At 40.4% G+C, this 27,902-nt stretch overlaps 1 protein-coding gene across 8 annotated transcripts in view; it reads left to right on the plus strand.

Moving 5' to 3' along the window:
* Positions 1-27,902, plus strand: part of LOC144930554 (uncharacterized) — a 157,960-nt gene that overhangs the window by 87,771 nt on the left and 42,287 nt on the right. For 4 of the 8 annotated variants that reach the window (XR_013635781.1, XR_013635785.1, XR_013635783.1 and 1 more), the window contains exon 2: positions 5,677-5,785. The exons of 1 other annotated variant lie outside the window; for it this stretch is intronic. Coding sequence is in view for 1 of the 7 variants with exons in the window: in XM_078852795.1 (XP_078708921.1) it covers positions 24,360-24,400 (41 nt within the window). In the remaining 6 variants the exon portion in view is untranslated. Of the gene's footprint in view, positions 1-5,676; positions 5,786-24,245; positions 24,401-27,902 lie in introns of all 8 variants that reach the window. 3 more of the 8 variants (XR_013635779.1, XR_013635780.1, XM_078852795.1) reach the window with 1 other exon arrangement.

Genomic DNA, 27,902 nt, shown 5'->3' on the forward strand with positions numbered 1-27,902 from the left:
CTCAAAAACATCTGACAGAAGAAAATCCTGGAAAGATATATAATTCTGCAAAATAATAGAAATATAATGCTTTCAAAAGGGGTACAAAAAAGAATTAATTATGTTATAATCATATGTTTATGTCCATATTTATTTTTGATTGATTTATAATCTCTTTTTCCTAATAGCTGCCTTGCTGCTATTTAATATTTTCCATTTGTTTATCTTCTTCATGTCAAGACTAGCAGTATTATCCTGTGATTTTATACTGCACATTGCATTCATCTAAAACATTAATAAATACTTATAACAATCCTCACCTATTTATCTAACTGCACATCCCGATGTGTATAAAATGCAATAGTTAAATATTTAAATAAAAAATATCAAGTTCTACATCTGTTTTTTACTAATTTTTGTTAATAACAATACTTTTGATAATGATAAAATTCATTATATATATATATATATATAAGAGAAATGGAATTTGAAAGCAGAGAGTTTCCAGTCATATTACAGTCATATCAGTGAAATTTACAGATAAGCTTTATAGCACAGTGTCTTGAACAGATTTTATAAATATAGCATGCCAATTACAGAGCTTTAAATTTTTATATGCTGCTCAGGATGAATAATTAACTGGCTGAAACCTATTGCTAATTGTATTTTCATTTGATTTGACTTTTCAAGCGAAAATGTTACATGCTAGTTTTATACTAATGATTATCCATTTCTGTGCAGATCCATGTTGCCTGTAAGAAAGTCTAACATAATTCTTTGGTTGTATGAGAATCTTGTAATTCAACCATCATCTATTGCTTTTCAAACTCTATCTATCCTCTGTCCTTAAAGAGCTCTGTTAAAATAGAATCTGATGGATCAGGATGTTATTAGACTATTACTTTCTGTATCAAATTTTCTGTCCCTCCTTTCCTTTCTCTGGGAAAAGACATGCAGTAATTCTTACATATCTTTCTTCCAAATTACATTATAAATTCTGAGAAATATTATTGTAAACTAAGTGATGATAAACTAAACTGAACGATTGTACTTCCACTTACCTTCTGCCAATTACCTACAGTGGTTATAATCAGTACTGATATACTTGTAGTTTCTTATGTGCTTTTAGTCATCTGTTTATTTCCTATTCAATTACATATTGGCAAATTCCTACAAAAATGGTGAAATTAAAATAGCTTAGGATAAATCAGTGAAAAATCCCAATCAATATTTTTTCAAATGTAAATTTTAAATGATTTACAGTACATCTAATTTTATACAGGAACCAGTACTGTGATGTCAAGCACTTACTTTAACATTTCATCAGCATTTAACTTCTCTGTGCTCTCAGATCAGTTCATGTAAGTGAGCTGAAGTCTATTGCCCTTGTTATACAAAACCATGAATCATCAGGCCCTATCACCTTATGATGATATCAATTTCCATTTAATAGAAGGATTTAATAATTGGGCTATAAGGCTGTTTCAGCCAATAAGAAATGAAAAGACGTAGTAATGTCTGGGTATTTTACTAATATAACTATGTATGCATAGGTATAAAATATGCCCCCCAAATTAGTTATAAAAATATAAAGTATGTTTAAAGATTTAAAATTAAATACATTCACTAAATCATCACAAATGTCATTCACAGAGAGCACTTGAATTTTAAAGGTCAATTTCCATTAATTTCTTCCTCATATTTACACATTTTTAGTTGCTTAGGTTTGTATTCTGCTCTTGCTAGATTCATTAACTCCTACTACAATTAAATTTGCGCATATGCATCAAAGGAAGATTAGTCCTCAGCGGCCAAATATTGTTTCCTTGCAAAACCTGAGTGAATGGACTTTGTTTCAACGTGGTCTCTGTGTTTGTAAGCGATGGAAATTTTCTTCCAATGCTGCAGAGCACCAGCAGAACTTGATCTGTGGCTGCTGCCTTCTTGTAGTCTCTGGACTTCAGTATCCTAAGACTCATCCCTGAAAGGAAATCTGCTTGATGGATCATCATTCTCCCACTCACAAACATAACTGCAGTAGCATGGAGGTAGAGCACAGTTCCAGTGTACAGAAGGCTCCAACGTGGAGGTAGAAAACAGTTCCAGTGTACCAAAGGTCTCTGCATCCTAGCCTCCCATGGTGCTCCTTATTCTGAAAAGCACTGAGTACCCTCACCTTCCTTTGAAATCAATGGGGGTAGAGACCTCTAAGTAACTCAGGATTTAGAATTTATACCCCACTTCCCAGGTGGCATCAGAAGTAGATTAGCAAGTTTGGTAGCCATTTTACCTGGCCCTGTTGCTCTCTCAGGACATAGAATCATAGAATATCAGGGTTGGAAGGGACCTCAGGAGGTCATCTAGTCCAACCCCCTGCTCAAAGCAGGACCCAATCCCCAACTAAATCATCCCAGCCAAGGCTTTGTCAAGCCTGACCTTAAAAACTTCTAAAGAAGGAGATTCCACCACCTCCCTAGGTAATGCATTCCAGTGTTTCACCACCCTCCTAGTGAAAAAGTTTTTCTTAATATCCAACCTAAACCTCCCCCACTGCAACTTGAGACCATTATGATATGGACAATACCCATGTTCTCGTAGGATGCATTTGACTCTGTGATGTAAACCCCAAAGTGCACAAAATGACTTGGTGGATTCAAATGTGTGTTCATAAATTCACCTTTTTTTCTTTTATATAAAAATGTTAAATTCAGTTCAAAATCTATGCTAAAGTAACAGAAGTTAAACATGCCACATACATCAGGAAATTAAAAGTGATGTTTTCCACATCAACTTTAACTTACACGACTATATTAAAGCATAGATTTAACATATATACAAGATGTTTTAGACATTAGGGAGCTGTTGCTCTGCTCTTTTACATGGGCTTTTTTGCCAGTGTAATCACCTGGTGAATGAGGCCGTAAAAAGGGGCCCATATACAGTTGTATGAGAATTTTCACACTCTTGTGTGTGCATTCTGAACTATGTCATCACGTTAACATAATTTGTGCATTTCTTTTTCTCTACTCAAAAAAAGATAAAATGATGTTGATGTCACTTCTATAAACACAACCAAATGTGCATGTTAAATTCTCAGCTATAACTTGGCATTAATATTTTTCACCTTGATATCTCTTATTCACCCTCTAAATTTCTTGCAATCCCTTTTTCATTAATACTTGTGACGATTTAGCATTTACCCACTACTGTTGCTTGCTGAATAGATGGTTATTCTAGTCACAGAACTCAATTTCCATACATTAGTAACAATCCCAAATAATTGTAATGTATGATAATGTAAGGAAAGTTAGGCTTTCTTGTTCAGTTTCTGGGGAGGAGTCATTTTATATCATTAAGTTACAGTATCATCACTTTGTACCAAAGTCTGTGGATCAGACTACCTATTGCTGGCTGATTATTCACTCAGAAAAAGAACAGAAAGATCTCCAGAATGCCTCTAAATGGAATATCTGTATCTCTAAAATGCCCATCACCACAGCATCTAGGCACCAAAATTCTAATAGAGAGTGTAATGACTTGACTACAGTGTGAAGGTGGTGGATTGTGAAAACTCATCAATGCACTTGATAAAGGCAGTTTTAACCCATTTTTGATAGAATATAGAGAAATGTGCAAATATGACATTGTGGCACACAGAAGAAAAATACTGAACACATACAGTAATTTAACTGTACAAACTATCCATTCTGAATTAATAATGCTGTTAGAAACGTGTTGCCAATTAATGTACAGGGATGGTGGTTAGTGATGTGTGAAAAATTTGAAAAGCTTGGAAATGGAGGGTTTTGTATTTTTGTTTTGAAATTTCATTAGATGCTTAATATCACCGAGAGCCACAATCACTGGCAGACAGACCAGCACTGGAACTTCATGCTTATGTAATTCATACACTAGGCATTTCCATTTTACCGTAAGGGCCTGAGTCTAAGGTGTTGAGCACTTTCGATGCCTAGTGAAACCAGTGAAGATTGAGGACATTCAGCACCTTGCAGGACTGAACCCTTAATGATGGCTCAAAGCACAGTGTGGTTTGGTCTGCTACCTATTAAAGGGGAAGAATAGAATCTTTCCGCTGTCTTGAGACTGGGCTTTGGGGCTGCTCAAGAACACACAGATGAAAAGGAAGAGCATGATGCTGCCCAGTACAGTTCAAGTCTGAGATCCTACAGAAAAGGGAGCCATATAAATGCATAGGTAGCATAGTATGGTTTGCATTGATAAAGTTTGCTGTAAAAGCTAGGTACCATAGGCTTAGTGTGATGTTAACTGGCTCATTCCATCGTTTATTTTTATTTAGTTATTTGCATACACATAAGACATTTAAAATGCCTATTCAGGGCTTTAGGTATCTTTCCCAAGTATTAAAAATACATTGCCAAATAATACATACAAAGAAAAACACAACAGCTTCCCTGGAATCAAGAAGAGAGGGAAATATTCCAGCAATCATTCCCAACTCTTGTGCAAAAAGCTTTCAGCATACCCTACCCTGAAAGTCTGGAAAGAAGAAATGGCCTTTTCAGTGTGTCTTGGAGGTCAACCAGCCATTGCTATTACAGAACAGGGGAGAGAATCCCCTCATGAAGAAGCTGCTGCCAGTAGCTTCCTGTTTCAAAGGGGCTCTAACTTTCGACCCTCCATGGGTCATAAGTGCAGCTGCATGGCATTACTATTATATTATTATTTGCTATTATCTATTTCAGATATTTATTGAGTGCCAACAGTGTTCTTGACAGTGCAGATAGCGAAAGGCCTGATTGCTGCTCCAATAAGCATATGTTCTAAGGGCCCAGTTCTGCAAACAAACATTTACACATATGCTTAAATTAATGCACTGTGAGCAGTTCCACTGAATGTGGTAGAAAGCAATAGGCCTGTAATGTCAATGGGACTATTCACATTGTGTAAAGTTAAGCATAAGTTTTGTAGGGCCTAAATAATCAATATTCACACTTATCCCATTTATTTGTTGCATTTTCTCTATATCCAATGTTTAGTTGCCCGAAAACTAATTATTTTCACTATTTTTTCCTCAGTAGCTGCAAGTGTATTTATACAATGTATTTGACAAGAGACTTCAGAGTATGTTATATGAGGTCCATTCATTTCTAATATGTTTTCTAGAGACTGGGTCTGGTACTTGTGACACTGGACCCCATATTTGTCAAAGTAATTTATTATAGTATGGTTATGGCATAATTATGATGCATTTTGTACAAGCTAAGTCATGTGAGGTGTCATTTGAATAGTTATGATTTGCTGAATATGATTATCCTATTTATATGCATGTATCATTTTTGAATCTGAACTTATGAACACTGACTGGAGATCTGTATTTCAAATGGGCTTACTCTGGAAAACACCCACAGCCAGCCTTTCAGGTACAACAATGAAGAAGCCAGACGCAGCTGATGGCCCATCAGCAAAGATAATGGACTGTGGAATAGCTTAACCTTCCCATGGGCATTTTGGTCAGCATGTAAGCAATGGCTGCTTTAACACTGCAAGGTTCCATGACCAGACCACATATCTCTGGACTCCATCTTGGGATGTCAGTATTTTTCCACAAACTGGTCTGGGAACCAAGTTTTGAAATAAAGGGTTCCCACAATATGCTAAAACTATATAAGGCAGGGAGTGATATCATCTGTTGTTCTTTTCTCCCCACACAAAAAGATTCCTGGAAACACCTGAGGAACAAAGACAGAACTGGGGGAAGTGCTGGACCATGGCTAAAGGAATTTCTAGCCTATGTATGAAGGACCTGGGGATTTCACACTATAAAGCAAGTACAGCTTGTCCCTTAAGAATCTGCATCCTGTTTGTATCACCAAGCAGGTTGAGAATTTGCTAATTCATATCCTATTTTTCTAGTATTTTAGGCTTAGTTTGCTTTTTGTTTATTTGTTAGATAATCTGCTTTGATCTGTTTCTTATCACTTATAACCACTTAAAATCTATCTTTCGTAGCATGGGCGGCGGGTGAAGTGCTGGTTGGGGGAGGCTAGCCTCTGGATGGCCCCGCCACCCCCCAAGAACCCATCCCCCTTCTCCTGTCGGGCGCTTCACCCCCGGAGCACTGGGTAGTCGGGCGACATGCCCTCCTGACCCTCGTGTGCAAGGCGGGCAGGCAGCTTTCACCCTCCCACCCCGCAGCTCAGGGCAGGCAGCACGTGCCCCCCCCACTCCCAAGCCCAGCGCCCCCAGCCATCCCAAGTCCCAGCCACCCCAGCCCCAGCAGATTTTCCTGAAGAGGAGCAACCTTCCTGGGCTGGAGCCCAGTGGGGAAAGCAAGCAGGAGGGGGCTTCAGGGAGGAGAATGGATGGGGCCACACCAGGATATGTGGGGAGACACAGCCTTTCCCAGCCTATGGATCGTGACACCCATGTTTTGTAGTTAATAAACTTGTTTTTGCTTTATCTAAACCAGTGAGTTGGAGCCAAGTGCATGGGAAATCATATCTCATGGGGCAAAGGTTGTTGCATATTCCTCCCTACATTGGGGGGGGGGGGAGCGAAGTCCATGAGCGTACTCTGTACAAATCCCTGTGCATTGCAAGATGGTATAATTCTGGGTTTATGTTCCAGTATTGGGGGGGGGGGAGGTTAGGCTGGGAAGCTGGTGGTTATTTTGGCTGTAGCCTCTCTATTATTGGTTTATGCAGTGGCTGGTTGGAGAGCCTGCATGTAACTGCTGCAGCTGGGTGTGTCCCTACCTGTGTGTATGCTGGTGGAAGTGTAAGACCGGGAGTGGGTCTGCATCTTGTCACAGCAACACAGTGTGAGAGAGATCCCAGGCAGGTAGGTCAGAGGGCTCAGTGGTACCCCAGTTCCAGGTGGCTCCCCAAGGGGAACCCATCACAGTACTCGCAAAAAGAAAAGGAGTACTTGTGGCACCTTAGAGACTAACCAATTTATTAGAGCATAAGCTTTCGTGAGCTACAGCTCACTTCCTCAGATGCATATCGTGGAAACTGCAGCAGGCTTTATATATACACAGAGAATATGAAACAATACCTACTCCCACCCCACTGTCCTGCTGGTAATAGCTTATCTAAAGTGATCATCAGGTGGGCCATTTCCAGCACAAATCCAGGTTTTCTCACCCTCCACTCCCCCACACAAATTCACTCTCCTGCTGGTGATAGCCCATCCAAAGTGACAACTCTTTACACAATGTGCATGACAATCAAGTTGGGCTATTTCCTGCACAAATCCAGGTTTTCTCACATTCCCCCCACCTCCATACACACACAAACTCACTCTCCTGCTTGATTGTCATGCACATTGTGTAAAGAGTTGTCACTTTGGATGGGCTATCACCAGCAGGAGAGTGAATTTGTGTGGGGGGGTGGAGGGTGAGAAAACCTGGATTTGTGCTGGAAATAGCCCACCTGATGATCACTTTAGATAAGCTATTACCAGCAGGACAGTGGGGTGGGAGTAGGTATTGTTTCATATTCTCTGTGTATATATAAAGCCTGCTGCAGTTTCCACGATATGCATCTGAGGAAGTGAGCTGTAGCTCACGAAAGCTTATGCTCTAATAAATTGGTTAGTCTCTAAGGTGCCACAAGTACTCCTTTTCTTTTTGCGAATACAGACTAACACGGCTGTTACTCTGAAACCATCACAGTACTGTCTTACTAAAATATCTTCCAGAAATTAAAACCACTGTGAGCCTGGTTATTTAGAATTATAAAGCTTAATGAAATATGTGAGCACAAAAAGGAAAAGATATAAATTATTTGTGTGCCAAAAAGGGAACTGTGGGAAGGGCACGTAACAGGAAACCAGTTTTCTTCTGATATAATGGAGAGCTAGCTGGCTGTTATCTACTCACTGTCTTCTAGAAGATGAAAAGTCACATGAGTCATGTTGTTTCCTTCCTGGGTTAAGATTTTCTATCTGTAAAATATAGGAATAGCACTTTCAGTTAATACCTGAGGTAACAGACAGAAGGAAGCTTGCTTCTGAAGAGACCCATTTCTTGACAGAATGTGAACAGCATAACCACCAGTTTTGTATTCTATTCAAACTGTCAGTAGGCAGACAACTTATAATTGCTAACAACAATGATAGACGTTATCATTTTCCTTTGGAAACAAAAACAACTCTTGCTTGTGATTTTTGTTTCCACGTCTTGCTGTGTGATGAATTTTCCTAACTGCGGTACATAAAGGCTAGTCCTTATCTATATCCCAAGTCTTTCAGTTACACCTTATGCTGGACTCTCAGCAAGAGAACATAGATGTCAGGCATTTAATTTTAGAGCAGAGCTTCTTTTCAAAGCAGTTTTGCTCTCTGTTGGGTTGTTCTGCTTACAATGGCTGCTAACACATGCACTGCTCATGATAATCGTAACTGACTGAACACTGAGTCCCCTCTGAAGCTGGACTCTCATCTGTCATTGTTCTGCTGAGTACATATGTGGTATGTTATGTAAGTTGGTACTAAATTAATTTTAGTGCATATGTTCCAAAAAACTGTCAACGATGTTTAGTTATGTAATCAACTGATCTGATTTTTTTTTAAATCAACTCATTATTGCTTCAAGTGGGTTTAAAAATAAATGTGAAGAAACAGGTTGTGAGGCTGCTTTGTTGTTTAGCTAGTTGACTTTTTTTCTTTGCCAGTTCATTTTGTTTGTTTTGTACTTTTTCCTCTTTACTCAGTAGCATTCCTCTCCCCTCCCACACTTGCCCTTATAGTTTTCTTAGCACCAGGGCTGAAAGTGGCACCGGCTGGTGGCAGCTTCACCACAGCAATGTCTCACTAATACTAACTATTGTCTTGATGTGCTAATTCATCGGTGTCATGTCATGTAATTTCCATCTTGGGCAAAAGATCCCTTTCCCAGCAATGCTGATATCCAAGACATTGCTGATGAATACTGTTCGTGTTTTCTGAGGCCATACTTCCGGATAAGAAGGGAGAAAGACAAGAGCCTGCATGAAAACTGCATGTTGTGTCATCAGTATATCTGTCTTGTATATTCAATAAACAATGTGAAGAAAGGAAGAGAAATAGAAGGTAAATTGAAGCAGCTGTAGATTCTACACTTTATTCCCTTTTACCAAGTTGGGCCCTGCAATGGCCTGGCACCCACCTCTTGTGAGCACCCCTTCTGTCAAGTGGAGTCTTTAAACAGTCCCAGCCCTGGTATTGCGCCATATACCCAGAGCTTCCTCCCTGGAGCCAACAGTTTTGCCCTCTTGGTCTGTTCTGGCCTCAGCTCTCCAGTTGGGCCACAAAATAGTTCAGATCCCCCTCTGGGGTTTATTTTACTGTCTGATCGTAGGCCACTTCCACAGTGCCTATGGTGTGGGGGAGGGAGGGAGTGTTGGACCTGGGCCCTCCCACTGCTCCAGGTGTCAGCCCAGGCGTCCTAAGAATAGCAGCCATGCAGCACCATGTCCCTTTAGTGAAACTGCCTTCAATTCCCTGGACCACTTCTCCACACCCTGCATCAATGCTTCACCCTTAGCTCAGAGCTTTTCTGTGTTCAGGCTCAGCAGCCAGAGAGGAGCTCTTCCTCGCTCCCCTGGTCCCTGCCAGCACTGAGCTGTCTGAGGTGCTGCAGTTCCCTTTGGTCAGCCAGGAGTACCAACTGCACTTCTCTGGATCCATCAAGGAACTGACTGTCTATGGCTCTGCAGCTCCTTTTCATATGGCTATCCTAGCCTTTATTGACTGCTCCCTGCAACCTCTCTGATTGGCTAACCTTTTTCAGCCTCTCTAGGACACTCAGAAGACTTAGCTCCTCTGCTCCTTTCCTGGGACGAGTGTCACAGGACCCTGAGGCCTCCAGCAGGGAGCTTCTGGGCCTAGTCCACCCCATCACAGGCCCCAATCCTGCACTGAAAACTGTGCAGGTCAACTTCTGGTTTACCCAGAGCCCTAATGACTTATTCAGGACCTTAATGGCTCTCTGTGGGCATAGAGAGCATCACATCCTGTTTTCACTGTAGGATCAGGATATCAAAGAGTAACACATTTCAAACCTCAGGCTAGCAGGCATCTGTACATATGAAATCCTGGTGATTGATTTCTCTCCAAAAGCTTCCTCAAGGAGCAGAATTACAGTACATTGAAATGATGGGTTTGTTTAAGTCATACTGTAACATATACATTGAATTCTTCAGCTATGTTGACTAGTAGTCTGCGCACCAGAATAGGAAACAAAGAACACTTGAACTGTAATTCTCTGACGTTGACTCTTTTTGTGGCCTCTGTGGTTCTGTTTCCCCTTCTATAAAATGGGGGGTTGATAATTGTCTACCTCAGAGATGGTGTTTTCAGTACTAATAAGTTAATGTTTGTAAAGCACTTTGAATATGAAATCACTAAGCATTGGTATTATAATTCCTTAATAATCTGATTATGGGAAAATAGTTATACTGTGGTTTTAATTCTGAACAAAATATGCCTGTAATATGATTTTCTCCATTGCTTTCTATTAATAAACTAAATAACTGTCACCAAACTACTTCTTTCTTATTTGCTCACTCTAAACACACAAGCACATAAAATGTGAAAAACTGAAGTTTTTTTAGAGAAATTCTAATCTGGTGAGAACCATGGTGTTATTCCTAGGTGGATGAATTGGTATGGGAAAAACAAATACGACCCAATTTAAATGGAAAAAATGCTAAAACTTTTGAGTTTTACAAAAGTTTGTTATATTTTTGTACCTATGAACTTTCTCAGTGTGCTTCTATTCTATTTAGGTTCTTATGTCACTCTCATTACCATATTATCTTACTGCACTACTGAAAAGTGCTCTGTGATATAACTAAAATCTGTCACATGTAGTTTGTTCTCTTTCACATCCTCCCCCATGGCTTAAACTGGAAGAAACTAACTCAGAGTAGAAAGGCTATTTTTGTGATATTTCCCACATGGTCATAACTGAGAAGCACTGCACCTAAATTCTTGTGAAGAACACTATACTCTTGATATTTCCAAAATGTCCCCTAGACAAGTAATGGGGCTTGATGAATTGGTGAAAAAAATCACAAAATATGTCACCAGTTTCTCACAGGCAGTTGCTGTACCACCCTTTGGAATCTGATTGTGGGCTATGAGACATTTTGCTGACATTGACCGTCTTCAGGCACGGCCCCCTGCAGCTCCCAGTGGTCACGATTCACCATTCCCGGCCAATGGGAGCTATGGGAAGCGGCTGGTCGCAGGGATGTGCTGGCTGCTGCTTCCCACAACTCCCATTGGCCAGGAACGGCGAACCGCAGCCACTGGGAGCTGCAAGGGCCTGTGCCTGAGGACAGTCCACATTAACAAAATGTCTCGCAGCCTGCAATCAGATTACCCTGATGGGCCGCATACGTCTCGTGGGCTGCAGGTTACCACCACTGCTCTGGAATCTTTGGCTGTACCTTCAGGTGTTAAAGAAACCCATAAGCAGAGATACTTTCTTCTTCAAATTTTGGATAGTTTTCATAGGCCTGTGATAAATACCCCTCTTCCCACAGTACAGCACTATGAGCATAGCTCATTGCTACTGTTCGCATTCCCCTCCCCCCACAACATGTCAAAGAGAACATAACACAATGCAGGCACTCCTAAGTGAGTGACTTTTCTTAATGGCTTCTATTAATGCCCTTAAGCATTGGAGAAATCAAAACCAATGCCATGTGATTTATGTGACCAATCACAACCATCCAATCCAGCTCCACATTTTTAAAAAGTAATGAAAAAAATGTTCCCATTACTTCATATATATAATGTTGATTTTAAAAAATCATAATTTGTACAGTTGGTTCAATCTTGTGCATTTTTAACCAAAAACAAGCATCTTTTGTTGAAACAACATTTTGCTATGAATTTTTCACCCAGCTCTAAGTGCAGAAAGATTCAAAGTAAATCAAAAACCTTTAAACAAGTCAGCAGCAGGATAATGGCCTGTAGCATTTAGAAAGATGTATGGCACCTACATGCATTGTCTGAAATTTTCAGATGTTTATTTTCATTGTTGCTAATTTGTAGACACCTCATAATGCTCAGGTGAAAGAGGTAACCAGGTCTTCCTTCTTTATGGAAAAGTTACAGTTAAATTCTTTTCCTTCTTTCTGTTACTAATAGTGCACCTTGCCTCCACATTATTTTCTCTTGCAAGTATTCCTCAGCTTTCAACTCCTATTGTTTTCCCTGTTCTGCCAGCTAATTAAATACATAAACCTGTGAGAAAGCCACACTTAAAACCACCCTGCTAACAAAGAAGATTTCTCAATAAACCTGATATTGAATATGTTTCAGATGCCTGATGAAACCTCTTCTTGAAGAAATACATTTAGCCATGCTGCTGTCACTTAAAGTTAGTGATTGCCCATAACTATAAGGTAGAGGTTGATCACTAGCCAAGAGCATCTGAGTGCAAAAAAGTTTTAATGAATGTTCTGTGTTTCTAAAAATGTGACACTTGCACACACTTTGGTAGAAATAAGAACTTTATGGAGTGGGCACTTACAACATTTTGTCTATTGTTGCTAAATAAACTCATTCCTGTCATTAACAACAAGATGTTATGGAAATGGAAACCCAATCTATAGATTTTGTCACCATCTGGGGCTTAGATGCCAAGATGATAGTGCTTTAAAAATATCTTCTGGGTGGATGAAGCCAGAGACAATATGTGCAATCAAAACACTCCTTTACTGTCTTTGTCTGCTTCAAACAGCAAGTGTGTTCACTCTTATACCGACTTTATTAAACATGCCCTTTGTGTGTTTGCTCTGTAAATGTTTCTGTTTTGCAGTAAGTAATATAATTATGTACAGGAATATTTACTGTCTGCTGTAAATATAATTAATTAGTCCTGGTATACGTAATTTTTATTTTATTCGGTGTGCTATAAATCATTTTTTATTTCAGCAAGTGGTACAGTAAAAAGCCTAGTAAACTAAATGTTGTTTGAATTAACATTGCTAAATAATTGAACAAAGAAGTTCTGAGTAAATGATGTGGAAAAAATATCTAACATCGCTCTTATCAAAATGAAAGTTGTTTAAAAACTGAACCTCATTTTCAGCATTAGCATCTAGCGCAAGCAACCATTTCCTTACTTTTTTCAGGAAAACATTTTCTCAAACCACAAAATAAATAAATACCATTACAGAATTTGACATTTTATGCCAGTTCTGGCATTAGCATGGTGAGTTACTATCTGCTTAATTGCAGGTGAATCTGCAAATGAACAAACCTACCCTACTGCAGTGCAAGGACCTTGATGGGTTGGTGGGGAGCTATGGCAACTGACTCTCCATTGTCCAAGAGATTCAACCCTGTCAGCTGCATGTGGTCAAATAACAAATAATTATTCACAAATAATGTACTGACTCAATTACTTGGTGAATATGGTTAGACTATATCTTTAGATCTCATCAAAATAGAGCAAGTAATGAACATTCAAATATTCATAGAATAAATAAATAATATTAATATTATTCAAACAGCTCTACTAATAACTGTTCTGGTAGTTTACTGATAAACCTCAGGAAATGAAATAACAGGTTGGCCATTGGAGTATGCTTCAGAAGAACCGGGCTCAAGCACAAATAAGGACTCGTTAAACTCTGGAAATAGGCATTCTGTTGTACTATAATAAAGGCAAAGAAGTATTTTACCTGTAATGTAGATTTTGTGAAGAACCTCCTCACAGAGTTGTTCAGGATGTTAAAAAGCTTGATTGTTCCATGATCTGTGTAGTGTTTGAAACAGACTCATCAAGTGAGTGCTGTGAGCAACTTTCCATCTTCACTGAAAAAATAAGTCACATTAACTGCAGTTTCTTTAGATCAGCTAGACAGTGACAGATGAAGAAGGCACAAATGAACCCACTAAGCAGGCTGAATTTATAAGTGTCTCATTTGTGGCATATAGAGACTTGTCCTGGATTTTGGGAGCTTGTGAAAGTCAATAGTGCAATCCCATTGGATGGGCTGTTGTGTTAATTTTGATGGAATAAATGGGCCCAGAGAGTCAAAGGTGTTAACATGATCCTGTCACCACACAACAGTGAACAGTCAATACGGTTTGGGGTTTTCAGTATAGAGATCTTGGCCTGCTTAGTCCTGTGGCAAACACATTAGAAAATTCATGCCAAAGTTTGGAAATGTGTTGATTAGGATTCACTAGAGAAAAAAGAATCAGAATGAGCCATACATGTTCTGGAATTGAAATTGAGCAGTTATGCAGAAAAATCTCAATTAAAACCTATGAAAGTCTCTTTTCAGAGAGAGGATATCTGTTAGGGTCTCTAATTGTTTCAGGAAACCCTGGGTGGTGGAGAAGAAACTGTTAGTTCTGTTCAGTTCTGAGTTTTGAAAGATAGTCATTTTTCCTGCTTTTGACAAAACAGACAAACACAAGAGGGACTAAATGATAGCATAGTAAAGCTGGGGAAAATATGGCTTTTGTTGATGTTCTGAGGATACCACATGACTGGCCAGTCACAGACGGATGCTCTGGATTGGCAGGTCAGCCACAACAGATGTCGTTTTAACCTCTGTATCCTTTCCCCAGTTTGGAACATCATTTGGCTGGTCTAGTCAGGTCCTTCTCTTTTTAACTTCTCTTTCTCAGGCTGGGCAGAGCTGGATGCGGAGTATCATCTCATTGTGCTGGTGTTGTGCAATACAGCTGGTCTTAGGAGCAAGTGAAAATCCAAGAAAGAGAGACAGGATAAGAGGAAGATAGTGAGTGGATGGAAAGAAACAATGAAGACAGAGCAGTATCTCTTGCTTCAGGCTGAAGTCTCTCTTGGGGCAGTGGTGATGGTCAGGCTGTGATGTTGCACTCCATATAAAAAAGAAGCTTACAAGAAGTGGAAGGTTGGACATATGACCAGGGAAGAGTATAAAAATATTGCTCGGGCATGTAGGAATGATATCAGGAGGGCCAAATCGCACCTGGAGCTGCAGCTAGCAAGAGATGTCAAGAGTAACAAGAAGGGTTTCTTCAGGTATGTTGGCAACAAGAAGAAAGCCAAGGAAAGTGTGGGCCCCTTACTGAATGAGGGAGGCAACCTAGTGACAGAGGATGTGGAAAAAGCTAATGTACGCAATGCTTTTTTTGCCTCTGTCTTCACTAACAAGGTCAGCTCCCAGACTGCTGCGCTGGGCATCACAAAATGGGGAAGAGATGGCCAGCCCTCTGTGGAGATAGAGGTGGTTAGGGACTATTTAGAAAAGCTGGACGTGCACAAGTCCATGGGGCCGGACGAGTTGCATCCGAGAGTGCTGAAGGAATTGGCGGCTGTGATTGCAGAGCCATTGGCCATTATCTTTGAAAACTCGTGGCGAACCGGGGAAGTCCCGGATGACTGGAAAAAGGCTAATGTAGTGCCAATCTTTAAAAAAGGGAAGAAGGAGGATCCTGGGAACTACAGGCCAGTCAGCCTCACCTCAGTCCCTGGAAAAATCATGGAGCAGGTCCTCAAAGAATCAATCCTGAAGCACTTGCATGAGAGGAAACTTGCATGATCAGGAACAGCCAGCATGGATTCACCAAGGGAAGGTCATGCCTGACTAATCTAATCGCCTTTTATGATGAGATTACTGGTTCTGTGGATGAAGGGAAAGCAGTGGATGTATTGTTTCTTGACTTTAGCAAAGCTTTTGACACGGTCTCCCACAGTATTCTTGTCAGCAAGTTAAGGAAGTATGGGCTGGATGAATGCACTATAAGGTGGGTAGAAAGCTGGCTAGATTGTCGGGCTCAACGGGTAGTGATCAATGGCTCCATGTCTAGTTGGCAGCCGGTATCAAGTGGAGTGCCCCAAGGGTCGGTCCTGGGGCCGGTTTTGTTCAATATCTTCATAAATGATCTGGAGGATGGTGTGGATTGCACTCTCAGCAAAATTGTGGATGATACTAAACTGGGAGGAGTGGTAGATACGCTGGAGGGGAGGGATAGGATACAGAAGAACCTAGACAAATTGGAGGATTGGGCCAAAAGAAATCTGATGAGGTTCAATAAGGATAAGTGCAGGGTCCTGCACTTAGGATGGAAGAATCCAATGCACCGCTACAGACTAGGGACCGAATGGCTAGGCAGCAGTTCTGCGGAAAAGGACCTAGGGGTGACAGTGGACGAGAAGCTGGATATGAGTCAGCAGTGTGCCCTTGTTGCCAAGAAGGCCAATGGCATTTTGGGATGTATAAGTAGGGGCATAGCGAGCAGATCGAGGGACGTGATCGTTCCCCTCTATTCGACATTGGTGAGGCCTCATCTGGAGTACTGTGTCCAGTTTTGGGCCCCACACTTCAAGAAGGATGTGGATAATTTGGAGAGAGTCCAGCGAAGGGCAACAAAAATGATTAGGGGTCTAGAACACATGACTTATGAGGAGAGGCTGAGGGAGCTGGGATTGTTTAGCCTGCAGAAGAGAAGAATGAGGGGGGATTTGATAGCTGCTTTCAACTACCTGAAAGGGGGTTCCAAAGAGGATGGCTCTAGACTGTTCTCAGTGGTAGAAGAGGACAGAACGAGGAGTAATGGTCTCAAGTTGCAGTGGGGGAGGTTTAGATTGGATATTAGGAAAAACTTTTTCACTAAGAGGGTGGTGAAATACTGGAATGCGTTACCTAGGGAGGTAGAATCTCCTTCCTTAGAGGTTTTTAAGGTCAGGCTTGACAAAGCCCTGGCTGGGATGATTTAACTGGGAATTGGTCCTGCTTCGAGCAGGGGGTTGGACTAGATGACCTTCAGGGGTCCCTTCCAACCCTGATATTCTATGATACTATGATATGCTTTATGAAAATATGCTTATGAATATGACATAACTGGGATATGCTTTATGCTAAATACCCCTTGTATGGTGTCATTAGAAAGCTTGTAATCTACTAAGTATGTTCATCCTATTTGTTTGCATGTATTATTTCTATATCTGGAGTTAGGAGAATAAGATATAAACTCGTATCACTGATGTAAACATATTAAGTGGAGGCCATTAAGGGTGCTCCAGAAACAATCAGTTGTAAATGGCCTTAGTTACTTGAAAGCCTTCCTGTGTACATGTGGGCCAGCCCATGGAGAATGAAGATTAGGGGCCTTACAGTGACATGCGACATCCATCTTACATCTGGTACTTTTCCATTTAGAAGGAGGGGTGGGGATCCAGAGAGACAAAAGATTCCTGCCTTGTGCCAAAGCTATAAAACGGGGGTGGAGCAGGACAAAAGGGTTGGCCAGTCATGAGAAAACCCCTAGTTACCACCTGAGATGTCTGCTGGAACTAACAAGGGCTGTACCAGGGAAAAGGATTGAGCCCAGACTAGGAAGGAGTCTAGTCTGTGAAAGAAGCTTTTTGGAACATCTCTGAGGGTGAGATATTACCTGTAATCAGTTTCTTAATGTAATAGGCTAAGACTTTCGTGTTTTTGCTTTATTTTGTGTGGTGACCTACTTTGTTCTGTCTGTTATTACTTGAACCACTTAAATCCTACTTTTATACTTAATAAAATCACTTTTGTTTATTAATAAACCCAGAGTAAGTGATTAATACCTGGAGGAGCAAACAGCTGTGCATATCTTTCTATCGGTGTTATAGAGGGAGGACAATTATGAATTTACCCTGTATAAGCTTTATGCAGAGTAAAACAGATTTATTTGGGGTTCAGACTCCCAGAAAGGCTGAACACTGGGTGCTGGGAAAGTTCCTGTTAACTGAGAAGCCCCTGGGCTGAGTGAATCTCCGTTTCAGTGAACTGCTGAGAGGCATGACCCAACATCTGGGTCTGTGCTGGAGCTGACTGGAGTGTCTAACTCAGCAAGACAGGAGTGGAGGGGCTCCTGTTCTGGCAGGAGGGCTGTTCTCAGTGATATCCCAGCTCATCGAGTGACAGTCTTGAGAGGAGTCTCTGTGACCAAACCCATCACACAGTATACCCAATACTGTGCTGAAGTCTGGGTGTCATGATGATGTGATAGTTCTCAAGGCTCAAGAACTAAGGACAGAGTCTCTGGAGCAAATTGGAGATCTACTGACTTTTCCCCTTCCTCTGGGAATCCCTCCGTGCCCCATTTTTTTTAAGGATCCCCAAAAGGGGCAATGCACAGACTAGCCCATCTTCTCATTATTTTGTCCACCAATTAGACCTAATTTCCAACACACTAATTTTGGTCCACTGATTTCCAGTCCCACACATCTTTTGTTGATCAGACATGATTTCAGCACAGTCTGTGAGTTAAAACAGTAGGCCTTTTTGTTTGGATTAACACAGTTTTTGTCTGTTAAGGAATAATTAGTCATGGTGTGAAAGGTAAAGTTCTGCAATGGATAAGAACTGGTTAAGAGGCATAAAACAACAAGTAGAAATAAATGGTCAATTTTAACTACGGCAAAAGGTTAACAGTTGGATGCCCCAGGGTTCGGTACAAGGACCATCTTGTTTAATATATTATACTAATAAACTGAAGGAGGTGTGCACAGTGAGGTGGCAAAATGTGCAGATGTCAGAAAACAATTTAGTAGCTGAAGACTAGAAAGACTACATGACCTCCAGAAGAACCTTAAAAACAGGTTGGTAATTGGGGAACATAATGGTATATTTCAGAGGAACAGCCGTGTTAGTCTGTATTCGCAAAAAGAAAAGGAGTACTTGTGGCACCTTAGAGACTAACCAATTTATTTGAGCATGAGCTTTCGTGAGCTACAGCTCACTTCATCAGATGTTTACCGTGGAAACTGCAGCAGACTTTATATACACACAGAAATCATGAAACAATACCTCCTCCCACCCCACTGTCCTGCTGGTAATAGCTTATCTAAAGTGATCAACAGGTGGGCCATTTCCAGCACAAATCCAGGTTTTCTCACCCTCCACCCCCCCACACAAATTCAATATTGTGAAATTCAATGTTGTGAAGTTCAAGGTAACATGCATTGGAAGAAATAGTTGAAATATCCACGCACCTTTCCAAGTTCTAAACTAAATACAGCCAGTCATGCACATGCAGTGGTCAAAAAAGCCAATAAGGTATCAAAACATGTAAAGACATGGATAGAAAATGATACTGTAAATATTATTTAAAGTCATGGTATTCCGTCAAATATATATATAGCAGAAATTGAATAAGTCCAGGTATGCACAATGAAAATAATTAAATGCATGGAAAGAATTTTGTTTGAAGAGACACTGAGCCTGTTCTGTTTAGAGAAGAGCCAAATAAGAGGGCATACAATAAAGGCACACAGAATAAATCACATAGAGAAGACAAATCATGCTCTTTTATTTTATAATACAAAAACATGAGGACATTCAATGAAATTGCAAGGCAACAAATGTAAAACCAATACAAGGGAAGCTGTTTTGTGGAATGTATGATTTATGTGTGGAACTCATCGCCACCACATGTCATTCAGGCCAAGAGCTTAGCAGGGACTCTAAAAAGATTTAGACATTTATATGAATAATGAGAACATCCATAGTTACATTACACAGGCAGTCTATTCAATGAGAGATGTAAACTCCAGTACTTCTGGAATAAGCCAATCACTAACTGATAGGGTTGGGGGGGAAATCCTTTATGGGCAGTTTAATCCATAATTGTCTGGACTTTCCTGAGAAGTGTCTGACAGTGTCCTCGGACACTGCTACCTGGACCCTCGGTAGTTTCTATGCTGTTTTCATATTTAACATCTAGTTAATAGTGGAAAAGTTATTTTCAGTTAAATTAGGTCCCAGCTTTGAAATGCAGCAGCTAATTCTTTTTTAGCTTCCTTTTCTAAATCTGTTACAGAGGCTTTGAACAATGAGACTGAAATAACATTTCAAGTACATCACTGTGCCTAATGAATTACAGAGCTCTTGATTAATGGCACTTGTTCAACATCACAGTGACAGAAGTATGAAGTGTAAAACAAATGGTGTTTTGGCCTGGTGTGTTTTCTCCTATGAGACAGACCTGGCACCATCAGAAGTGATTTTTTTTTTATTATCTTTTCTTCTGTTCATCTGCTGTTGTATTTTTCATTCTACAAGTGTGCACTTTTGTCTTGTGCTGGTGCTTGCTATCAGAGTAGTTATCATTGAAGAGGTTTGCTGCAGATTCCACTGAAACATCACTACTGAGCATCAACTCTGCAATCACTAAGCCTCAATCCTGTATCCTAACACGTAGCACATGGGAGGGGGGAAGAGAAGCTGGAGGCATATGCTGGTCAGAACCCTTAGCAAACAACTAGGTTGCAGGAATATCTATCATAATGGCACTGGTGAATTGCAGTTGACGAGGCATACTGCACAGTGCTGGATCAGAGTTTATGTATTTTACTAACCTTATTTCACTGTACAGTTTTATAGGGGCCCCAAAGCTGCACCAGTTTGAAATAAATACCTTCTAAGCTGTATATCAGACAGTGACACTGGTTCTTGGACCATCCCTGTACGTACAGTTGTTGCCTGTATTTTTTCTACTGCTTCTGGACTAAAGAGGTCACTCTCCTGCGTGCTGAGAGGCATGAAGCTGGCAGTGAGACCAAGATACAATAGTCAATTTTGCCTTTTGTTAGCTTCTTGCAAGTAACTCGGTCCACTGGTGATTGGAATGTTCAACACCATTGTCAGCTATCTCTGCTCTCCAGCTTTCCTCCTTCCTAGCAGAAAGATCTGTGACATAGATTTTACAAACAGCAAAGACAAGCCTACCTTTGTTTTCAGATTTTTTTTTGTTCATTATTATGTTCTCGTGGCCAATGAACACAATTGATCTCTACAGGGAAATGTTGCCAACATGAATGGGTCCAATCCCAATCTTTTTATACTCGCTCCCTAGTCACACCAAACTCCCATTGAAGACTGCATCTATGCCTGAGTTCGAAGTGTTGAGTAGGACCTTGTATGAATAAAAATAGTATCTGAACTTATGCTGACTAGGATCAAAAAATAATCCAAAACATAATGGCAATCTGTCTTCATGCTTTGATATATATAAGCATCAGGAAGAGATTTCTCCCACATGGTACAGTAAATGTAAAGTTATGCATATTACTGAGAGATTAGTGGCAGGGTACTAAAGGGACCACTGGTCTCTTTTACTTTGGTAATGCATTTAGATTTTAAAAAATGGTTTTCAGTATTATAAAGCTCTCTCTATCTGTTAACAGGGGGCTAAATAATTTGTAAAATCTGCTCTAGCAATATCTTCAGAGGCTATTTCCTCAGTTAGAACATAGAGCATGGTTCTGTAGATGCAAAATTTGGGACACAGTTAATAGTTAAATATCTAAATGGTGACATTTGTGCCTAACGTTAATTGAGAGTGTGATTTTGTGTCTGCAAAAATAGAGGCATTGCTAAAAAGCAATCTATGCCTGAGTTCGAAGTGTTGAGTAGGACCTTGTATGAATAAAAATAGTATCTGAACTTATGCTGACTAGGATCAAAAAATAATCCAAAACACAATGGCAATAAAAAGCAAAGCCATTATGCCCAAGAACATTGAGGCGAGACCCCTTAGAATATAGACCAGACTATTATCTTGTGTTCCTTAGGGAGCAGATGTAGCTTAAATGTTAGAGCAGGGAACTGGGAATCAAGAGACCTGAGTTTCTCAGTTCTGCCAAAGAGTTACTGTGTGGCTTTTACTAATCACATAACTGCTCCCTGGCTCAGTTTTACAAATGGGAGTCATATTCTTACTTTCCTCATAGTGACACTGTGGGAATTCATTAATGCTCGTAAAGCCCTTTGAGATCCTTGGGTTAGAGATGCCATAAAAATGCAAAGTATTATTACAATTGCAATAATTTTAATGAGTGGAAAAGTATATATAAGCTTTGTGGCCAAAGGAGACACAAATGTTTATTATGCTAATCTTTTACAGCCTCCTTTGATTTCTCCCTGAGGACAAAAACAATGAGGAGTCGTTGTGGCACCTCAGAAACTAACAAATTTATTTGGGCATAAGCTTTTGTGGGCTAAAACCCACTTCAGATGCATGGAGTGGAAAATACAGTAGAGAGGTATAAAAATAGAGCATTTGAAAAGATGGGAGTTGCCTTACCAAGTGGTGTGGGGGTCAGTACTAATGAGCCAATTCAATTAATGTGGAAGTGTGCCATTCTCAACAGTTGACAAGAACTTTTGTAGTAATAATGAGGCCAATGTAATCAAGGTGGCCCATTTCAAACAGTTGACAAGAAGGTGTGAGTATCAGCAGGGGGAAATTAGTTTTTGTAGTGACCCATCCACTCCCAGTCTTTATTCAGGCCTAATTTGATGGTATCCAGTTTGCAAATTAATTCCAGTTCTGCAGTTTCTCATTGAAGTCTGTTTCTGAAGTTTTCTTGTTGAAGAATTGCCACTTTTAAATCTGTTATTGAGTGTCCAGAGAGATTGAAGTGTTCTCCTACTGGTTTTTGAATGTTGTAATTCTTGATGTCAGATTTGTGTCCATTTATTCTTTTGCATTGAAACTGTCCAGTTTGTCCAATGTACATGGCCAAGGGGCATTGCTGGCACATGATGGTATATATCATATTGGTAGATGTGCAGGTGAACAAGCCCCTGATGGTGTGGCTGATGTGGTTAGGTCCTATGATGGTGTCCCTTGAATAGATATGTGGACAGAGTTGGCACTGGGGTTTGTTGCAGGGTTTGGTTCCTGGGTTGGTATTTTTGTTGTGTGATCTGTAGTTGCTGGTGAGTATTTGCTTCAGGTTGGGGGGCTGTCTGTAAGCGAGGACTGGCCTGTCTCCCAAGATCTGTGAGAGTGAGGGTTCATCCTTCAGGATAGGTTGTAGATCCTTGATGTTGCACTGGAGAGGTTTTAGTTGGGGGATGTAGGTGACGACTAGTGGAGTTCTATTACTTTCTTTGTTGGGTCTTAGTAGGTGACTTCTGGGGACAATCTGTCGAAACTGTATAATTTTACCTACCTTTCCATTTAGACATATAGCTCACAGATTGAGAGCAAGGTCAGGATTTCATATTTTTTATTAAAAGCTTTTTTCTCCTAGATGTGACTCTGGCAAACATATCTCACATTATAAGGTAATATTTAAGTGTTTGCTCGGTAACAGATAGGGGAAAAGCACTAACAAGTATGATATACTAGTTTCCAAAAGGAGGTGTTATGTCCTGCCCTGCTAAGAAGGCCCATCAACACCAGATGAACTATTGTGGAGCATCAGAGGATGAAAGACTTTATAGATTGCTCTTCTCTCCTCCCTACCCAAGAGGAGACATGCAAGTGAATTCCTCACAACAGCTGAATTTGTAACTCAAAGCAGAAGGAGGGAAGGAATAAAAAGCCCTAACAAGGAGGGACTGTATCTTTTATGCTGCTTAGACTCTGAGGGTCCAGGATTACTAAGCATAAGCGAAAGATTCCCAGTGCTTGGGCTGGGTTAGCCCTAAAGGACATATAGAGCTTGCTTATCATAGAAGCTTCTATTACATTTTGAAATTGAAAATTGGAACTCATTTGTGTGTATATATGTTTAGCTGCTTTAACCATGTAAATAACTTTTTTATTTCCTTTTCCTAATTAATAAATCTTTAGATAGGTTAATACAGGATTAGCTACAAGTGTTATCTTTGGTGCGAGACCTAAAGTGCAATTGTCTTGGAGTAAAGGATTGGTCATAACCTGAATATTGGTGTAAGGGATCATCTATCACAAAGGCAAACTTGGCTAGGTAACAAGCTAGGAGTACCCAAGGCGACTGTCTGTGACATGAGCTGTAGCTCACGAAAGCTTATGCTCAAATACATTTGTTAGTCTCTAGGGTGCCACAAGTACTCATTTTCTTTTCATGGTAAGGCTGTTATAGCACCTGAGGAGTTTACACTTGATACTTAGCTGGTGAAATCTAAGTATAGAACTCACAATCAGTTTGGGGTTTGTGCCTTTTTAACAATCTGCCCTGAGGCTGGTATTCATGCTTTTGAGCCACTGCAGGACAGTTTGACTCTGGGTGCCATCAGTTTAATCATCGTGACCCACCATAACATACTTGGGGTAATGCCGGATGGATGGACAGACTGAAAAAATCAAACCTTTGCATGTAGAGAGCCCTAAATAGGAGGACCAAGACTTAGAATTGTATCAATTAAATAAGTAGCAAACTGAACTGATATTGCATGAGGAATACATGAAGCACCTGTGATATTGCAGTGTAATATACGAAGCACCTGTGAGATATATTCTCCATTAAAGAGACAGGTCATTGTGGGCTGGCCAAGCTTCAACTTCTGTGTTGTTTCCATTGTCATCCCTAGATAGAAATTGTCGAAGTAATCCTGTCTTGAAGCAGCAAAAGCATGGATCATAATGGCCAGATAGATGTCTGAAAGAAGTGGGAGAATTTGTCCGGCCATCAGAGATAGAAAGAGATGTTTCTGGTTAACCCTGCAACAAAGGCATCCAGTCATAAGTATGAAAAGCTCTGAACCTTGAACATCCCACATGTACTTTACATTTTATTCTTCTTTTCTCTCTAATACTACAATTGCTACCTACTTTTCTGTGTTTCTGCTGTGTTTTTGGTCTGTCACCAGAGTAACTTTCTAAACTACTATTGTCATCTTTAGATACTTTTTTGGTTTCTCTTGGGAAATGTTTGTTAATACTACTTGTTGTTTGGAGCTCACCATTTGGGTTTTGTTTGCTTGTCTTCCCAAAGTTATTTCAAGTTCTCGTGTCCCAATAATGGCTGATAAGGCATTAATCTGATTTGAAGTACTCTGGGCATAGGATACAGTACTCAACATTCACAGCTGTCTTACTGTCTTTGTGGAGTGCCATCCATGTAATGCCTTTGGTGATGTAATGGAAGGGTCAGGATATACCGTGTTGTTATCAATAGGGCTTCAGGAGCACCCAAGTTGTAGGATGTCTGCAGTGTGCCCTAGGGCAGTAAGGGAGCTTTCAATAAACTGATGCTTTGATCAAGGGAAAGAAAGATCAGAACACAGAATTTTGACATCACATACACACACACACACATATCATACCACACACTTGGTGGTTTTGAGCATTTTGAATATATTTGAACTACCACAGGTTTTGTCTTCAGGCATTTACAGTGGTGCTTTTCTTTCTGTTGCACTGGATTTTTGGCTAATAATCCTTGGATTTTATCAGGTTAAAAAAGTGCAATGAATTGTGTGGTGATTTATGAACATGGATGAAAATTCACTGGAAACAAGACTAAGGCCCAAACCCCCTTCATTTGTGACTTAAGTCAGATGTGAGCCTAGAGGACAAATGCTGCAGCCCTTACTTCTAGGACAGGCTTAGCATAGAAGCAAAAAACACTTCTCAGGTGAAGCTTAGGAAACTGAGAGCTCAAATGAATAAGCACCCTGTGTTCCCAAACTTTGCCACTCCTGACTCATAGAAAGCATCTATCCCTGAACTTGGGAGCACACTTATTTCAGGGCTAGGACTGAAGCTACTCCTTTGCATGATCCCAGGATGGTAGGGGAAGATGGCCTATTTGTTTTTTTTTAACTTTTTTAAAAATAGGTGTGTGTGAGTGGGTTGTGCTGGTGAAATGAGATTGGGGGGGGGGGGCAGGGGGAGGGAGAGAGAGCCTGATTGCTGGAGAATGTGCACAAGGATCAGTGCTTTCTTCACCATCATCAGAGCCCAAGGAGGACCCCCATGATGTTCTGCACCCTGTGACCTCTTTTTTTAGTGTTTGTTGAGATGAGTCTCCAGATATTGATGGTCCTTTCCATCCTGACCTATCAAATATGGAGCTTGGAGCCACAGAGTACCATACAAATCTGTGCCACAAAACCTGTACAATTTTTCAGTGGCTGGCTGAGATTCAGAGCAGAATCTTTCCTAGTGCTAGGACCCCAGGAGGACACAGAGCATACAGCTGTAGAGGGATTCAGGATCTAATTTTTAGTTCCTTTTTCAGAATCAGTGCAATTTGAGATACAAAGAAGAAATCAATAGCTCCTGTATACAAATACATAATGCTCATTTGTGAAGTGTGACTAGCTACCTACAGTAGGTATTAATTGGAGATAACAGAAAACAAGCTTCATACTTACTGCGGAATGTCAAAATCTATGTTTGTGCTGGATTCACAAAAAAAGGGGGGGACCTCTTTTTCTTCTAATCAGTTCTGCTTCTCTTTTTTTCCACTATGAGTGAAACACATTTTTCACCAGTGAAGACGCTTTGTGCTCAGCAAAAACTAAATTTACACATGACACTGGCTAATGACTGCTGAAGTTCAGAAAGTTAATTCCAGTTGCCATGACACTTCTTTGCAGGTTGCTCTTTAGCAGCATCCAAGATCAGGAGTATTCAGACAGGAGAGAGCTTGTCGAGGAAGATATGCCTGGCGTTTTTGGATGAAAAATAGCTCAAGGACACTTCCGATAATCCTACCTAAGAAGCAAAACCAGCTAAATGTTTTATACTTTAGAATTAATTGTATTATTTTTCCTTGGCAAAGCTGTAAAGCAGAAGAAATAAATGATGGAGAGGAGGATTATTACATGGGGGAATTTTTCTTAAGGATCATATTTTTCTTGTTTTACTGAAAGATTTCTTCAAACTCCAACCAGAAAATGGCAAAGGTGAAAGAACTGTGGCAGTCCTCGCCATCCACTTTTTGTTTTGAAACTTTATTAAGGCCAGGTTACATTAAAAGTTAACATACTGTATCATACATTATGTATTACTTATTTAGGATCAGGTTAATATTCAAAGAACCCGGCTAAAGATTCTGGCTTGCTAACTGGGGAGCCCTCCACCTCTGAGCATGCAGAAAAAGGTGACCAACGTTTGAAATACCTATCCTCTTTTTTGCATTTCTCTCCTATACATACTTGGTACGAAAGCTTTTGAATTGAATGAGTTAGCAAATGGAGTTAGCAAATGGCAAACAAATGCTAAAATGACACATTCCCTCAAGTGAACTCACAGAGGAAAATGATAAAAATCAAAACCACCATTTCACCTATGGGTGAGCACTTTTCACAAAGCAATCACTCTATAGCTGACCTATCAGCCCTCGTCCTCGAGGAAACCTGCACAACACTTTCAAAAGATGAGCCTGAGAGCTTAAATTCATAACTTTGCTAGACATGAAAAATCAGGGACGGAAGAGAGACACTAGAATTATGGCTTATTAAAAAATCTATAACTCACTAACAAGTCCCGCTCCAGCTGCTTCCCCCCCCCCCCTTCCTTTCCCCTCTGTGACTGGAGGGATGTTAATTGGCCACTTCACCTGGAATGGTCCCTTGAACTATGTATTAACTACTTATGCTAAACAATCTGTTCTATCTTGTATTTAACTGTGACACTCTGAGTACCTTTCCCAGACCTGAAGAAGAGCTCTGTGGGGCTTGAAAGCTTGTCTGTCTCACTAACTGAAGTTATATCAGTCAAACATATTACTTCACCCAGCTTGTCTCTCTAACATTCCCTCCTAATCTATTTCTTTAGTGAAAGAGATACAAGAAGCATAGCTCAGGAGGTAGCTGAAAAGAGTGTGCCACTGGGTCCGACAGAGGTAATTCCTGAAACATACAAGACTGTAGCTATTGGCACAGCTGTGTACTCCTTACACAGGCTCTATCATCTCTATGACTGACTTTACTAGCAGCACCAGAACCACATGCCTTGGCTCACAATCCTTGTGGAGGAGCTGAGAATTAGGTAGTATCTTGTTCCAGCTCTAGGCCCTATCGCACCTTCCCAAGTATACAAGAAGCAAAGGCAGCTAGAAAGAGTAAATTTAAAATATGTGCCACTTTTCAAAGAAACAGCAATAGGATCCTTTCTCCCCAGCCATGCCTTTAACACTGTAGCAAAGACCGCATTAGGATTCGGTGGTCATGGAGTTTTCTATGGGGTTGGTACTGGGGTTGGAGTCTAAAGCTTTACCTCCATTATTGTCCTTCTCT

This window comes from Lepidochelys kempii, chromosome 5 (assembly GCF_965140285.1).
Source record: "Lepidochelys kempii isolate rLepKem1 chromosome 5, rLepKem1.hap1, whole genome shotgun sequence".
Classification (NCBI taxonomy): domain Eukaryota; kingdom Metazoa; phylum Chordata; order Testudines; family Cheloniidae; genus Lepidochelys; species Lepidochelys kempii.